This window comes from Xenopus tropicalis, chromosome 4 (genome assembly GCF_000004195.4).
Source record: "Xenopus tropicalis strain Nigerian chromosome 4, UCB_Xtro_10.0, whole genome shotgun sequence".
Lineage (NCBI taxonomy): Eukaryota > Metazoa > Chordata > Amphibia > Anura > Pipidae > Xenopus > Xenopus tropicalis.
This window is the reverse complement of record NC_030680.2, coordinates 93,396,494-93,413,799: the sequence shown is the minus strand read 5'-3', so window position 1 is coordinate 93,413,799 and position 17,306 is coordinate 93,396,494. Positions and strand designations below refer to the sequence as shown.

The following is a 17,306-nucleotide window of genomic DNA, read 5'->3' as shown; positions in this document are numbered from 1 at the left end:
GCTGCTCCCTGGGAGAGGCTAATACTGCTTATTCCATTCACTGGGGCTAACATTACACACTGTACATCCCTGCACCCAACTCCCTGCGAGCTTGTGCTCTACCCCATATCATTGCTTTCCATATCATTGTACCCATATACTGCCTGCCAAATAAATCTTTATTTCATAGTTAAAATAGATTTAGAGTAAATTAAAAAAAAGTTACTTAACCAATGTCCAGAACAGGTTAACTTGATGTTCCCTATCTCAGCAATAAGATAGCACAGATACATACTAACTCGGCTACAGAAGTTTCACAGAAGCAATAATATAGCTCTCAGGCATAACATTGTCGTGTCGGTCTATTTATATTTATATAATTAATCATAAATATATTATGTGTGTAGTTATCTTTTTTATCATCTATTTGTCATCTATATAGCGCTCTATATAGCCATCTACCAAATATATCTATCCCCATACAGTATATAGAATTATATATCAGTCTATATAGAAACACACTTTGTTCATTCTTTATTTGTATTTATACTTGTATACATTGTATTCTTGTTCATTCTATACTTCAAGTTGATCACATTGATAACAATTTAAACCTCGAAAATTGAAACTACAGCACTGCTAGGAATTCCAAGACTAACATAATATATTCTTTCTCTCTGCGGGTATTTTAGCAGATATTCTAGCCAGTATTACAAGACTGTGGACGTGTTACTGCCTATAAGATACAGCGTGTAGCCTACGGAAAAGAGAAAGGGTTAAATAGCTGCACACGATATTGTATGATGAGGAGCAAACAGCATTAAGCATCATATCTATCATCAGTCACAAACCCAGCAGCCAAAAGCTTGTAGCTTCCCATTATCTCTCAATGATTTAATTAGAGTTTCACACCTGACTGCCTTTGAGTAAACGAGTGGTAAGAAGTTCTGAAAAAAAAAAAAAATAGGTAGCGATGATTGACAAGTGGGAGGACCAGTGAGGAGAGCGCAGGCCAGCCGCGGGATGGTGTTAGGCTCTGTTAAAAGTCCTTGCTCAGACCTGCCCCCAGTGAATGGACGCCTGGACCTGGGACAAGTCGTGGGGAGTTTAAGAGAAGGGGATGGAGTAAAGGCGCAGCCAGAGCAGGGGGGAAGCGACAGGAGAAACACACAGCGCTGGAACTGAGTAGCCGTCTGACCCCCAGTCTGCACTTGTGTCGCTATCGGAAGAACAGCTACTTCCTAAAGCTTCTGTGTGTGCCCCGCCATTAGCACTGTAAGGTCTGTATCCCCTAACTGCATTCCCCTTCACCCACTGCTTTATTCCCTTCCATATATTGTATATACAGCCAATTGTAACTTTTTGTAAAACAACTGAATATGACAGAGAAGAGGGATCCAATGCCCGGAGTGCCGACATTTGTTTTAGTAATAGTTCTATTACCCCTTATATTGCCCCTTATTGCTGTAGCCGCAAGATCTAGTTTCAAGTTTCAAGTTTATTGTCATATACAAATAACAATGAAGCATCATTACTGTAATGACATTTTTTTTTTTATCTAGATGCGACATTCTCGTTTAGATTATATTTTATTACTATTATTATTATTTTTATTATCCTTTATACGAAGGAATCAGTGATTTTGCTTTATAAATGTGTATCTCAAATGTATTATACAACAGTGTGTCAATCCATCAAGTGGCTATTTGAGAAACAGAAAGGGGATGTTTTTAAAGTTGTTTCTTTCCTAATGAAAGAAATTACCACTCTAAGCAACTTTTCAGTAACCATTAATTCAACAATTGAAACTGTTTTTAAGTTGTTTTAAATGTAATTTCTATTGAAAGCAGTATTTGCCTGACTGTATTCTCTGTACCTGTGCCTTTGACTCCTGCTGACCTGGAGGATATCTAACTTCTATATTGTTTCAAGAGTCAGAACTAGACATTAGAGAGAGATAAAGTAATACTGCTCAAAAAGCAATTTACTTTAAAAGGACTAAACATGTATAGTTAATGTATATTGGAAAGTTGCTTAGAATTATATTTTCTTTTATTTTGCAATGTTTGTTTTGGTTATGGAAGTTGTGAGATAATGAGATATGTTAACGTTTCTTAAAGAAGGTTGTATCTACAATATTCACCATCTATTACAAGGGCAGAATCCAATGCAATACATTTTCTGTATATGTATATATATATATATATATATACATACATACACAAGCACTTCATGCTGTGCTTACCTTCCCTGTTACTATAACAAACCCAACTAGTCTTTCCCTCTGGGACCCTGCAGTTATCCCAACAGCTGAACATAGGAATAATCGAAAATAGGTCCTTTCCGCCTCACCCAAATGGGTATTGACAGGATCTCCCTAAAAGGGTTATGTCAGTAGACTTGCTGTGTCACAGCCCCTGAGTATCCTGCTTAATATTCCTTTGTCACCATTAAATCTATTCCTACCCTCGGGGCAGATATTCCAACAACTGTCTCTTCATTTATGGCAAACAAAGCCTCAGATTGTAAATCCCATTTAATTTCCATAATGGTGTTTTAATAAGACACGGTGAAATATATCTAGGGGCAAAAGGAAGGGTTACAGCTGTTAGCAGAGAAGGATGTCCCAAGAAAGTCGTAGGCTATAGTGGAACTCTCCGTTGCTGTGAGCAGTGGGTCGGGCTCTCTCCATGGAAGCTGATTAGGATTTAACTGTGGTTATTGTGAGTGCAGCATGTATGGAACAGGAACAGCCATATAATGCCTTTCTGTGCTTAATATGACTTTGTGCTGGTGTCATAGCTAATGATAAATTAATATCCCTGTCTGTTTTTAAACCCCATGTAACCTCTATTAAATGCTGGGCAGAATGGGGAAGAGTGCGCATATTTTAGCAAAGCAGCCCATATATCACAGTCAGACTGCCCCAGGTCATGCCACACGAGCTGCAGAGGGGATGAATGTAAAAATGGGGTAGAGGGTTGAGTATATATTAGGGAAGAGAGGAAATTGGCTAAACCATACCAATTTTGAATTTTAACACAGTATTTTACATACCTGGCCACTTGGTTGTTTCCGCATGATTAACCATCTCTTTCAGAACATAGATTGTCATTCATTCATCCTAAATGACTGAAAGCCAGGCAATGTATTTTGCAGCAATAAAGGCACAGTAAAATCTTAACATCAGTTGCCCTATATAATTCATTATGTTTTTTGCTTATACAAAATTTATATGTACTGTTAGATCACTCACGGTGTCTCAAGTATAATTCTATCAGTTTGCAGAGGGATTTTAGTAAATAGATTCTGAAACGTGAACATTTTATAAAAAGGGATATATTACTTTAAGCAGGGTATGCATCTTATAGGATATTAATATACAGTTACATCCAGTGCTTCTCACTGAAACAGCAGTAAATAAAATATAAAGATTCATATACAACAGGGGCTGAAGAGGCACTACATAAACTAGGGTTGATATACTTTTAAGGCTTGACTCCAATGCTTGCTCTCTGAATTAGAAAATCTAGAAATCTCTAGTTTCATCAAGATAAGATGTTAGTTACTGGTATAGAATGTTTTTATTTAATAACCTTCCAATTCTAACCCATACCTTAGAAAGGCAGAAGAAGTTTACCAAACTTTAAAAGCTGAATATACATATCAGTGAATACATGAAATGGTTCTTTTGAGCCATAAATTATGTTAAATGTGAGACCTGGTTTACAAGGGAGGTTGTCAGACTTTATGTGAAAATGTGATCACTTATTTTCAGTTATTACTGGCTAGTGCTTTGCAGAAGGAATGTAAATCATCCCAACTAGGCCTGACGTGTCTACATGCTCCCAGTATTATCTGCCATGTAACACATTGCCAGCACTACTGTATCGCACTTGTGTATATCATGGCACTGTGTTACTTACACAGCAGTGAAAAAGGAAACATGTTTAAACACATCTATAAACTTGGTTTCTGTTTCGGCAAACAGGTAAGTAGATTCTTGTAGCCATGCAGAATTACAGTGTCATAGCTTGTATTTAAATGAATTAAACTAGTAACAATGGCACCCTACTTTGCTCTTATTTAATTACCAAAATAAAATATATAAACCTATAAATACATCTTTCTACAAATAATACGGATTAGTACTAAGCTATGCTATGTTACATAGCATTCTGTGCAGGAAAGATATACATTTAACAGTTGTCCGATGAAGGATGCAGGGAGCTCACCATTAACTTAAACCAAGATTACAGATATAAAACATTGTCATAAAAAGCTATATATTCTAAAAGCTATAATTCTTGGTGTATTTGAGCAGTAAACAGCATTAACCCTAAATCTCAGACTCAGATTTGTCCTTCCATTGGGAGCCCTGTTGTATAGATGTATAGAATAAAACACAGACTGGGAACATTTTTTGTAAGGCTATTACCCAGCTGGACAACTTTCTGGTGAGAGACCTCTGCCTATACAGGTATTGGACCCCTTATCTGGAAACCCATTATCCAGAAAGTTCCGAATTAGGGAACACATGGGTTGGTGGGGTGGCAATAAAACTCCTTTGGAAGTTTAAATCCTTGCTATAAAGGTAATCATTAGGTCTTTTTGTGCTTTTGCAATTAGTGTTACACTTTATAAGCAAGCTTGACAATACATTATAGGAACAGGATTTTACATCATATTTGGAACCATTTTTTATTTGAAATGCTTCATTTTCTTATAAGGCTGTGTTTGTTCTTGCAGACCACAGGCCGGGTACCCTGCCGTTTACAGGAATATATACTCTGGTACCCTGTAAGACTGTAAGTGACAAAGAAGTGGTTAAGTTCTGGCCACAAATTCAGATCTCCGAGAGCCGAGCTTGTTCAGGGCTCTGATCTGTCTCAGTGTAAATTGGCTTTGGTTTCCAGTTGGTTGGCCCGCCAAGTTTTCCATGTAAATGACAGTAATACATATTTAATCATGTCCTGAAGCCATACCACCCCCTGAGCAAACCTCATTAATGGATTATTAGACAATAAAAGGGATAGTTTGAGTGCGCTGCTTCCCTAAGAAGATTATTTACTGCCATGCTGAGTGCAAATATTGTTTACTCATCAGAAGTTGTCCTGCTTTACACCTTCTGGCCCCTCTGTGTTTTATCACAAGTGATTCAATCCAACAAGAATTTATACAAGACTCAGCGGAATACTGAATACTTTTACTGATACACTTTTTTCTTTTCTTTCTGGCACAAATTATATTCCCACGTTAATAGAATACTTAGCTGGGTCTTTTTGATTCCTTTCTATTTTTATAATACCAAATGATTTCTGGCCATCCAGTGTCTAATCTGTTTACTGCCCCAATCACAATTTGGTTGCTGAGGAAGGTTTTTGAATTTAATCATCGTGTATAGCATTTAAACAATAATAGCATTGCTGGAGTCTCTCAAAGTGGGCACATTTCCCAGCCTTTTCTGTGTTGGATGAACTTCACAAGAACAGAAATGTATAACCAAACATGCTGCAGTCTTCACTTGGGAATAGATAGATGTGCTCTGCTATGCAATATTTTTTTTTTCCCAGCATGCAAGCTGGTAGCTGCAGTGTACAGAATGCCATTCTTCTTTTGCTTTGTGCATAATCTATGAAGGATCCAGTGAAAGGTTACAAAGGCCTTGGTCCATGGCAGAAGGTCTTTGGGGGCATTGCCTCAATTTTTTTCCATTTTAACCAGCGATTTTGTGCTTGCCATATTTGCAGATTCTGAATATGTATTGGGGAAGGTTATAATAATTTATGTAGCTTATTCTATTAGGATAGAATGAGCAGAGAAATTGTGAGGACACAGCACCAGCTTAGTGGTTTTCACAGAAAAATCTGTCCAGGTAGGCATAAAATATACATTTAACACGGCCTGCTTAGCTCCTTGGTACTGCGTCTTGTGGTTAGGAGGTCTTACACTGCTGCTGAGTGTGGGCCCTTTGCTGACTGTTCCTGGCTGTAGTTCTGTTTGGTTCTACAAGTAACTGGAACAAAAACAATCTGAGCTTTAGAATGACTTGTCTTCTCATGCTGTTTCAGGTACTGAGTGGGGATAACCCTATTATTTTTAATACATATAGGGCTCATATACACACTCACTTGTGTAAGGTGGCTGCTTCATGCCAAATACAGACAGATCGTAAAACCATCTTTAGCAGAGAGAGTAAAGGAGATACAAGTCAGCATGCCCATAACTGCAAATTATTTTATAACCATTATGTTGCTGACACTGCATTTAAAAATAAATTGGTTAGTTATCCCTTTGCAGACATTTTGATGTCGTATCTACATACAATAGAGGGGATGTATGAACTAAAATTCTGTTTTAGAGACCACACCCATCTGAAACTGCACCAATGAAGTATCTGCTTTACATATACAATTTACCATTTAAACATATTGCATGGTGAAGGCAAATTAGAACAAGTGAAAGTGGACCAGTACCAGTACTTGGATACCTGGGACTTTATTAAACATGGGTATAGCAGGAGAAACAGGACACACAGCAACTGATAGGGGCTAGAGGTATAAGGGCCTGGGATGAACGCATGAATACGCATGTACAACATCATATTTTAGGAGGACTTGAGAATGGAGGGTACATTTTTACACCACTGCTAGTATATTAGAAGATTGCGGATTAAAATAATAAACAGATAATAAACTCCTTGAAAAGCTACTTGAAATAACATAGGAATCAGGGAGTTTCACATTTACCTATAAAATTTTGTAATTTTGTAGTTTCTCTTCTATTTGCTAACACAAGTGGCATACATGAGGGATTTAAGTAATAATGATATTACAGTATTAATTGATTTACCATTCTGATGTGTCAAATCCTCCAGAAGAGGTATTTGCAAACATTTATTAGCCGCTTAAAGAGCTTTTAATTCTGGTGAGGATGATGATGAAATTACACTGAGTATTGCATTTGTTCCCCTGCCACTAAACAAATGAAGTGATTAAACCCTCTCAAAACGCATCAGTCACGCTGCATTAGCCGAGAGAGAGCTAATTATCCCAATTAGAAGACTGATTTATAATTAATGGCATGGACCAAGTGATAATTGGATGTTAATGGATAACAGTTTTTTTTTTGTCTAGAAATCATCTCTCACTTTCCCAAAGGCTGTTTTGCCCCTGTGCTCTGAGCATAGAGTAAATGAGAAAATAAATCTGTTATTAGCGTATTCAATAGGAATCATTTGAATTGGAGCCCTGGGGAATTTAATGCAGTGTGGAAGCAAAACTGGGAAAACAGCCGCTGAGACCACACAATCCTCAGGCTTTTGATGATCTCGTTGGTGTGGATTTTATTCAGAGTAACAGAGAGGCCTTTATTTGTCAAAGTTTGAGAAAATTGTGAGAAATAATTAAGAAATAATGTCTGAAAAGTACTAAATTGCACATTTCGTAAAAAAAAATTAAATTTGCCACATTTCTTTAAACCATTGTTTATTACCTTAGAATTTTTTACAATTTTAAACTTACTAGATTTTTCACAACAGCACCAAAGTGTGCTAACTCATAACAAAGAATCAGACCTTTGCATTTATCGCTGTTACTGAGATAGAATAGTCAAAGCCAATGCATTTTCTTTTTAAAAAGAATATATATTTTTTCCCCCGCAACTTTCAGAATATAGATAGAGAATATAGCCACGTCCAGGCTGGCACATTCCATTATTTTTTTGGGTGGAAGTATTAAGACTATTTTATTTAACAAAAAAAAGGTACAGACAGTTTTAGTGCTGGTTTTGGTACCTGCTCATCATGAGGAAACCCCAAGATTTTGTGCCGTAACCAAATCTATGCAGCTACCTTTCTCCGTAACTGATCACATTCTTGTTGTACAGGTATAGGATCCGTTATCTGGAAACCTATTATCCAGAAAACTCTGAATTACAGAAGGCCATAAACCACCATTTTAATGAAATAATTTACATTTTTAAAACTGATTTCTTTTTTCTCTGTAATAAAACAGTTCCTTATAATTGATCCTAACTTAGATATAATTAATACTCACTGAAGGCAAAACAATAACATTGGGGTCATTTAATGCTTACATTTTTTTTTGTAGGCAAAGTAGGGTGATCCAGATTACAGAAAGACTACTTATCTGGAAAACCCCAGGTCCTGAGCATTCTGGAAAACAGGCGTCATACCACTAGATCAAATATTGTCAACACAGTTTCAATCAAAGTGGCAATCACAGTGAATAGAACCACTTTCCAACTGGATACATGAAACTTATACTAGACAATGCTTCCATGATTAGTCATCAATACACCCTGCACAATAATATCAAAAAGTGATTGTGTCCAATGAACAAACAAAAAAAAAACCACTTTGCAGGCTATCATAAAAAGGGAAACCATTCAGTTTATGATTAAAACATATTCTTCACTTGACTGCAAAAAATCAAGAGGTGTAGGCACACACTCAAACATAAATTCCAATACACGTAAAAACAGATTTACAAGAAGTGCTAAATGTTAGGCTGTTTCATAACTATAGGCTTTTGTGTCTCTGTCCTGCTTGAGATTTAATACTATTAAAATGATAATCCCTCTAAGGTTTCAAGTGAGGGGTTAGTCAAATAATACCAAGTCTTCTTCCCTGTATTAACAAACTAGTTTTATTGTTAAGACTTTTTAGTGGGTGGTCTGAAAAGGAGTGCTGTGCAAACCGACGGCAGAGGAGAATGCAAGTTTGAAATGGCGAGTGCATTTGTATAGCTCTTACAAAAACACAGCTAGAAGAGATTTGGGTTACCTTGAATTAATTTCAATTACACAACAGGACAAGGGACATAAAGGAGTAATTCTGCATTCAGTAGTTCTAAACCTTTCAGTTTCTCTAACACAAGACAGGTAGCGTAAGTGTAGAATTCTTTTGCTGTATTAAGTAGTTTAGTAGAGCTAAAACTTTAATGGAACGTTTTGGTGTCTTCTGAGATATAGTTACATAGTAGCCAAGGTTCACAAACAAGCATTATAACTTTAATAATGATGAGCGCATTCTTGTACATCTCCCCCAAACAGGTTAACTGAGCCAAGCACAAAATGAACTGTATTAGGCAACTTTAGTGAAGATCCCCTAGTGAATTAATTACTAGTGATATTGCACACCTAATACATTTGCTGACAGTGCACTTATGGCCCACACTACAGCATTTTTTCATAGTCAAGAACCATCCTTTACAGAAATAAAATAACAGAAAAACCCATATGCAAGCTTGAATGCAACATGTTCCCAGTTTATAGAAGCAGAGCCTTGTTATAGCTGCAAAACTGGTAGATTAGCAGTGACCCTGGTCAGGCTGTAACAGGTCATGAAAATAGAGGGGGACTGTAACTTCCCGAATTAGCAAAAGCTGACACCTTAGAAGCATTACACGCTGCATTAAAACGTACATTGTATTCATTAATGTGATCAAGTCTTTGTACAGTTTCCGTATAAAATTTAGGAGACGTAGCCAGCAGAAACAGGTTTTGTGGCGTAAGATTTGCAGTACGGCTGTACACTTAACAATAACCCTAAACAATGCCTTTTAGCAGTTTGCCAGATTTGTGTCTTAGACCAAGACATATTTCACTGCCTTGGCAAATGGGTGACTGGAGCTTAAATGGCAACATAGCAATAAACGCAATGCTTTGCTCCTTAAGACTTGCTGATAATGATGAGATGATATTGCTTTAAAGAAATGGTACAGCATTGTCTTAACCATTTCCTTCATTGGATAAAATATTCTTTAGCAATGAAAGAACTAATTGTGAGAGGGATGAGTCTCATCGAATTCCGCTTACTCAGAAAACCTGTTTGGAGAAATGATTTGCAGCAGTTAATCATCTGAATTATTGAATCAAAGGCTTTTTTGTGAATCCATTGACTAAAACAACTGTGTTCCTGTAATCTTTGGTGGGGATTAACATTTTCAGATGTGATAAGTAAAAGACTAGAAATCACTAAGCATCCGTTTTAGTACACAAGCACCTGTGATAAAACAGGGCATCCCCTTTAACATGAACATGTTGTAATGAATAAGAAATTACATTTGGGGTTCCTTGCAAGGGAAGGGCTCTTACTTTGAAATACACGCACTAGCCAAACTTTCCATACAATGTAGCCACCTTCCACTGGACTCTTTTAATCATCAGCTCATTCATATGTGGAGGCTATGAGTGTTTTGGATAATCCAGCTCTAATAGTACATTTTAACCAAAGCAGATAATCAGGCTGGACAGTGACACCCACATTGGTACATACATTAGATCCAACACGGAGCTAAATGGAATTGCGCATCTACAGTGATTTGACTGATCAATGTCCATGACCAAATAGCAAAGTATCCAACTGATGGACACATGGGCTGGTCTGTAGCATATCCTTAAAATCAATCCAGTGTGGACAAAATGAAAATTGACATAAAACACATATAATGATTTTATTTCAGCCTAATGTTCCTTTTCATATATATATCATTTTAATGATAGATATTCTAGTTAACACAATGGAGCTTGTTTCATTAGTATGTGCCTTCCAGCTACACAAGTCTAGAAGATGCACTGGTACAATAGCTACTACCAAGCTATGGTTACAAAGATCAGCTTACTCGCCTGCCTAATGAAATATGAAGATTTTTTTATCCAGCGTAAGCACAATCAGAATGTTTGATGGCTCTGTTGGGTGTCAGATCCATTTTTTATTGTTGTTTTAAGAGATACTGTATATTAATTGTATAAATGTATCTCTTATGCTAAATAAAATATTTGAAAAGGGTTTCTGTAAAATCTGTAAATATTGCTATTTTTGATTTGCAACATGTTCTTTAACTTGCTAAATAATGCGTAATGTTATGCAGTGGTACAAGTGCGTATCATGGGAATTTAATCCCCTTGTCTTTGATATTAAAAGGCTTGTTTATAATGAGCTGTAGTCCTAAGTGTCACTTACTAATTGCACCCCTGATCATCCTCCATGTGAGGCACATAACATGTAGAGCATGGTTTGCTGAGACCCAAAAAGTTTGCCTGGAGCCCTCTGATGGTACTTTGCCCCATCGTTATAAATGAGCCCATAGGTTTATTTAATGAGGTCAGGTGTCAGTTTCTTAAACACTGAAACTAAAAATAGAACATTAATTAGGTTAAGGTTGCGTACACCAATGAGAAGACTTAATGATACTTTACTAACTCTAAGACTATATTTTTCATGTGAGAGATAACTAATTTCACAAAAAGTTGATATTTATGGTTATGTTCCAGGCAAATTTGGCCTGATGGAGGTCTTGGGGGCAGGATGTAGCCCTCTAAGGAATGTTAAGGACCCTGGGCTGCTCTGTATGCACTGCCTTGTATATATACAGTATGATAAAAAAAATATTGGATTGCATTGGATTGTAAAAAAAGGGTTTTTTTTGGCTTATAGCAATGTATCTGATTTTTAGCCTATTTGTGTATGTGTAATTTTTTTTGTTGTATTTGCATAAGTAACTTTTGGCCAGTCTTTAAATTAATTTTCGCATTGTGGATGTCTGTAATGCTATAATAAAATGAATTATTATGCCATTATTAAAATGAATTAAGTTGCCAATATCTGATCTTTCTCAAGATGATCTTACTATTTTAATGCTTCCATTTTCTTTTCAGGCACCTCCAGCCATGCAGCATTATGGTGTGAATGGCTACTCTCTGCATGCAATGAATTCACTAAGCGCCATGTACAACCTACATCAACAGGCAGCACAGCAGGCACAGCATGCACCAGACTACAGGCCTTCTGTACATGCACTTACTCTGGCCGAGAGACTGGCTGGTAAGAACAACTATGTGACAGTATACTTTTGTGGATTAAGCATGCTACCTAAAAGCTGTGTTAGATTATTTAATTTTATTTGTGATTTGATTGTGATTCAAACATCATTCAGTTCATCTGTTGAAGCGTTTTTAAGATTTTCAAGAAGCTAGTGTAATAAATTAGTATTCCTATTCCTCATTGCTAGGGTAATAAATGAGTATTACCTAATACCTTAAATTACTTTTAGACACCCTTTCCCTTAATCCACTGTTTTAGTGGGCAGATCCATATTTATATGACAACAAGTTCTTTCTGTCATTGTTCAATGAATATAAAATAGACCACTGTATTACTGTAACTGACTAACCTGCTTATTGTACACAGGATACACAGTACTTTACAATCTTACAATGTAGAACTGTACACATAAGGAGGACAAGTATTATAATGAATACAATAAATAAGTATAAATACACAGAGGTCATGTGCCTTGTGGTATGAGATACAGTAGGAATGAGGTTATAGTCTACAGAGTATACAGAAGAAGTTTTATATGTTTATTGTTTATTTGATACAATATGCCAAAAATTTCCAATAATTAAAGTGGCCCTTTTTTATTCTCCAACGGCTGTACATTTCAAGACATCATTTTGGAAGCCCGTTATGGATCCCAGCACCGAAAACAGAGACGCAGTCGCACTGCATTCACAGCACAGCAACTGGAAGCTTTAGAGAAGACCTTTCAGAAAACTCACTATCCTGATGTGGTGATGAGGGAAAGACTAGCCATGTGCACTAACCTTCCTGAAGCCAGAGTACAGGTAACAGACAGCACCACCACCTTTTCGGGCTTGATCTCTTACTGTTCTTACCTTAGTATTTGTCCTTGTGATGATATTTGCACCTGGTACCGCCAGATATAGCCAGCATTTTGATAATTATCTTATTCCATTATCGCTTAATTAACAGTAGTAACACCAGTCCTTAACAAAACATCCATTCTAGAGCTATATTTCATAGTTAAAGCACCCTCCCCCGTGTTTATCATAGTTTACTTATTCCTTGTATTGAGGTAATAAATAAGAGTCCTGTTTTTTATAAATTTCAGGTCTGGTTTAAGAACAGGAGAGCCAAGTTCCGCAAGAAGCAAAGAAGTCTTCAGAAAGAGCAGCTGCAGAAACAGAAGGACTCCGAGGTGAGCAATAGTGAGGGCAAGACTGAATCCACCCCTGCAGATTCTGCAACATCTAACCAAGATTCCAAGAAGGCCCATAGCTCAGTGAATGACTCCAGCGTGGAGCTGAACCTCACCCTCTCAGAACAGTCCGCTAGTGAATCAGCTGCTGAAGAACATACTGACAAAGAAGAAGAGCCAAAAACCCCAAAAGAGGAACCCAAAACTGAGAAAAATCCCATTGCAGACACCAAGCCACTGAACTGCAAGAGAGCAAGTCCAAAAACAGGTATGGAATGTCCATGAACTGTATGTTTGTATACTAAGTGGCAGTAGCTTTAGTGGCATTGATATACTGGCAAACAGCAAGTAAATACCAATGCCTGTGTATTAAGGCAAAACTTTAGGAAATCTGTAGTCTTAAAATATTACATCTAATCTTATTCCACTAACTGTATCTCTCTTAAGCATGTGCATTTTCTGCTATAGAATTATTCCCTACAAAATTGGCTATAATAGTAAAATACTTCTAATATACTTAATATAGACTGTCGAGGTTGGGGTTGTTTTCTCTGGAAAAGAGGCACTTGCGAGGGGACATGATTACTCTGTACAAGTACATTAGAGGGGATTATAGGCAGTTGGGGGATGTTCTTTTTTCCCATAAAAACAATCAACGCACCAGAGGTCACCCCTTTAGATTAGAGGAACAGAGCTTCCATTTGAAGCAGCGTAGGTGGTTTTTCACGGTGAGGGCAGTGAGGCTGTGGAATGCCCTTCCTAGTGATGTGGTAATGGCAGACTCTGTTAATGCCTTTAAGAGGGGCCTGGATGAGTTTTTGAACAAGCAGAATATCCAAGGCTATTGTGATACTAATATCTACAGTTAGTATTACTGGTTGTATATATATATAGTTTATGTATGTGAGTGTATAGATTGGTTAGTATAGGTTGTGTGCTGGGTTTACTCGGATGGGTTGAACTTGATGGACAATGGTCTTTTTTCAACCCTATGTAACTATGTAACTATGTAACTTGACTCGGTACCTATAGGAATATGCTAGGGGGAAGGGTGCTTTATTTAACTTCTGGCATTTACCTTTCCCCTTTAAATTACCTCTTAAAATATATACTTACCTATGGACTGAAACATCTGAAATCAATCTAGTGTTATTTTCTAATTATTGTTACTGTTATATATTGCAGAGTCTCCAGTCAGCAGCACAATGACACCCTCCTCCAGCAGTTGCCTCACCCCAACTCATTCCTACTCATCTTCACCCCTGAGCCTCTTCCGCCTGCAGGAACAGTTTCGTCAGCACATGGCAGCTACCAACAACTTAGTCCATTACTCTTCCTTTGATATGGCAAGTCCACCAGCAGTGCCTTACCTGGGCATGAATGTCAGCATGGCTCCCCTGAGCTCTTTGCATTGCCAGTCATATTACCAGTCTTTGTCCCATGCACAGCAGGTCTGGTCTTCCCCCATTCTGCAGTCTTCAGGGGGCCTTCCAAGCCTAAACAGCAAAACTACAAGTATAGAGAACTTGAGGCTCAGAGCAAAGCAACATGCTGCATCTTTGGGACTTGATACCTTACCTAACTGACTTGAAATCACAGATAACAAAAAACTGTGTTGATACCAATCGTTTCTTAGGAACGCTAAAACCAGACAGAAGCTTTGTAAACACTGCCGCCAAATGCCATGCACAGTTCCATACAGACCCTATTTAAATGTATGATGTACAGGACCCATCAGCTGCCAGACATAGACCACTCCTGTACTTTCTGCACTGAAATCAAGTGACTTAATTACACAGGAACCTTGCACAGTTCCTTCCTTTGGTGATGTCCTAGTAAATTGGAACAGTACATTTAAAACCTTCTATTCTGCTGGGCAAAGATCAGCTAAAATCACAAATGAACAGGCATGTGCACTATGAAGATTGTGGCTTAAGTAATACAGTCCCGCATAAAGAAGGTCCAGTGAAATGTGTTAGGTGCATATGTCAAGTAATCTAACATTTATAGCTGCATTCAGTCTTCCTTGTAAAAAATGAAAGCTTTAGGCAAGAATATGTCCTTGGTATGGACTGTGTCTCAAAAAGAGGTGAGGCTGTCTCTTTCCTTTGACGGAATGCTAAGTAATCATTTCCTTTTGGGCAATAGGGACTCCATGCAACTCGCCATACTCCAGCCCATGTCTCTTATATGTGTGATTTACAGCTTAAGGGTGTACGCACAGACATTAGGGAAAAAGATGATACATACCTAAAAAGGAATTAATAAATATATCTTAAAAACACTATACAAACCTTAGGCCTTCAAATGTTGAAACAGCTAAAGCAGAGAAAACGGCTTCATATTATAAAGATAATTCAGTGCCAGTTGAAACCATTATTCTACATATCACAATAAAATGATATTTAAACCCTTATATCAATGAAAAAGAAAGATCTGATAAAATATTTGTTGCTTAAAGTTCTCACCTCAAGTTTGTAAGTCATTCCATTCATAGAGTCGGCAATATTAGGCAATATTTATGGATCACATCTTATTAAATAAACCCTGTACTGTTTTCACACACACACACACACACACACACATATATATATTAAATTTTTTGGGACATAGAAATAGCAAAATAATACTAGTTCATTTGTAGTATATACATCAGTAGAAAAATGGATTTGGCACTTTTTATTGCTGATGAAGTATGGCCAAAAGGGCACATTTAGCCGCCTGTCATTTCTGCTTACTAGGAGCATATTAAGGCTTGAACTGGAGGAAGAATTGTCAAGTGGATTGAAAATGGCTAAATCAGAAAGCATTTGTCTTTTCCCAGGAAGACTGAATGGCCTGTACAGTTATTTTGTATAAAATGTAAAGGAGCTGTCATTTACAAGAATAAATATCTGCTTGTATATAGGGGAAATCGTGGGAAATGTCCTTCATGTGTGTATGTCAGTGTTTCTCTGGAAATTGTGTCATTTTGTCTCTCCTCTGGTCCCTTTGCTGCCAGGTTGTTTGTAACATATTGCACAGTAATGGCTTTGGGGCAGTGACAAGGAGGGGAATGGTTATAGTGGTAGCTCTACATTGCTAGCCTGTTTTCAATCAGATTTACCAGTAAGAGGTGAAACATTAAGGTCAGGGGTAAAATGAATAGATTTGACTTAACCCTTCACTTAATCTCAGCTTATCCTTCAGTATGTGGTGTGGTGCTTTTACGTGGGATGCATTCAAGGGTCAAGCAAAAAGGATAAAATGAAAAAAAAATAGTTTTTCATACATAGTAAACCTTTGGCTCATGTGCAGTTTCTGCTGAAAAAATATGGTTTATCTATACATGTAACACGTAGCACACAAATCAGCCACACTAAGCAGGGAACCAGTATTTCCCTACTCAGGCTGAAAAGGAACGTTTCATAAAAAATGCTTGCCCCCATTCATAAGAATGAAACACTTGGTTGCCCAGTACTTTATGTATTTATGCAATTATACCCTGTCACAAAAGTATTCCAGAAAATCTATCAGCGATGAACAAATACAGAAGTAAATTAATTTCTGCTCAAGCACTTCATAAAAGGATCACATTAGGAACTGCTTCCTTACATCTCTCTATTCCCAAGCACAGAGCAGGCTCTTCTAGTATAAATCAATATATGTATAAATGGCGGGAATCACTGCAGCAGGCTGGATACTTCTTTGTACAGCAGCAGCTCAATTAACTTTAAAAATGTTTGTGCTGTTTATTTATAAATTATATGTAAAAGCATTTGCAGTTCATGGATTTACCTTGAGATTTTACATGTAACAATAAAAAAGGCTTGTATGGCTTCTGCATTGTTTGAGAAACAGGTTTTCTATGAGTCTTTAATGTGTTCAAATTAAATATATAAATAGAAAAATAAAATCAATGAAATACAAATTTAGTAAGTGTTGTTGTTTTAAATGTGTGGCTACTGTATCATATCCTCAATATAAGTAAAAGTCCTGCAGTAGCTTCCAGTGTTATCTGTAGGTACCGTATATACTTGAGTATAAGCCGGTCCGAATATAAGCCGAGGTACCTAATTTTACCTAATAAAACTGGAAAAACTTATTGACTTGAGTATAAGCCTAGGGTGGGAAATGCAGCAGCTACTGCTAAGTTTCAATAATCAAAATAAATACCAATAAAATTACATTAAATGAGTGGGGTATATGTTTTTAAATATTTATTTAAACAGTAAACTATCTCTAGTGGAGAAGAGGGTCAACAAGAACAATATTGTATCAACAATGATACCTTAATGGTACTACCCCCCTAGCTCAATCAGT

The 17,306-nt window shown here is 37.1% G+C and overlaps 1 protein-coding gene across 2 annotated transcripts; it reads left to right on the top strand.

The window, feature by feature from the left end:
• Positions 1–1,033: 1,033 nt before the first annotated feature.
• Positions 1,034–16,891, top strand: dmbx1 (diencephalon/mesencephalon homeobox 1). Of its 2 annotated transcripts, none has more exons than XM_018093577.2 (5): positions 1,034–1,259; positions 11,662–11,826; positions 12,436–12,630; positions 12,918–13,272; positions 14,190–16,891. In XM_018093577.2, exons 2-5 carry the CDS (start codon positions 11,674–11,676, stop codon positions 14,588–14,590), a joined length of 1,104 nt encoding a protein of 367 aa, XP_017949066.1. In that variant the 5' UTR covers positions 1,034–1,259; positions 11,662–11,673; the 3' UTR covers positions 14,591–16,891. The 2 variants fall into 2 exon arrangements, with proteins under 2 accessions (XP_017949066.1, XP_002931449.3); XM_002931403.5 differs by having other exon boundaries at positions 1,035–1,259; positions 11,662–11,827; positions 12,452–12,630.
• The last annotated feature ends 415 nt before the right edge of the window (positions 16,892–17,306 follow it).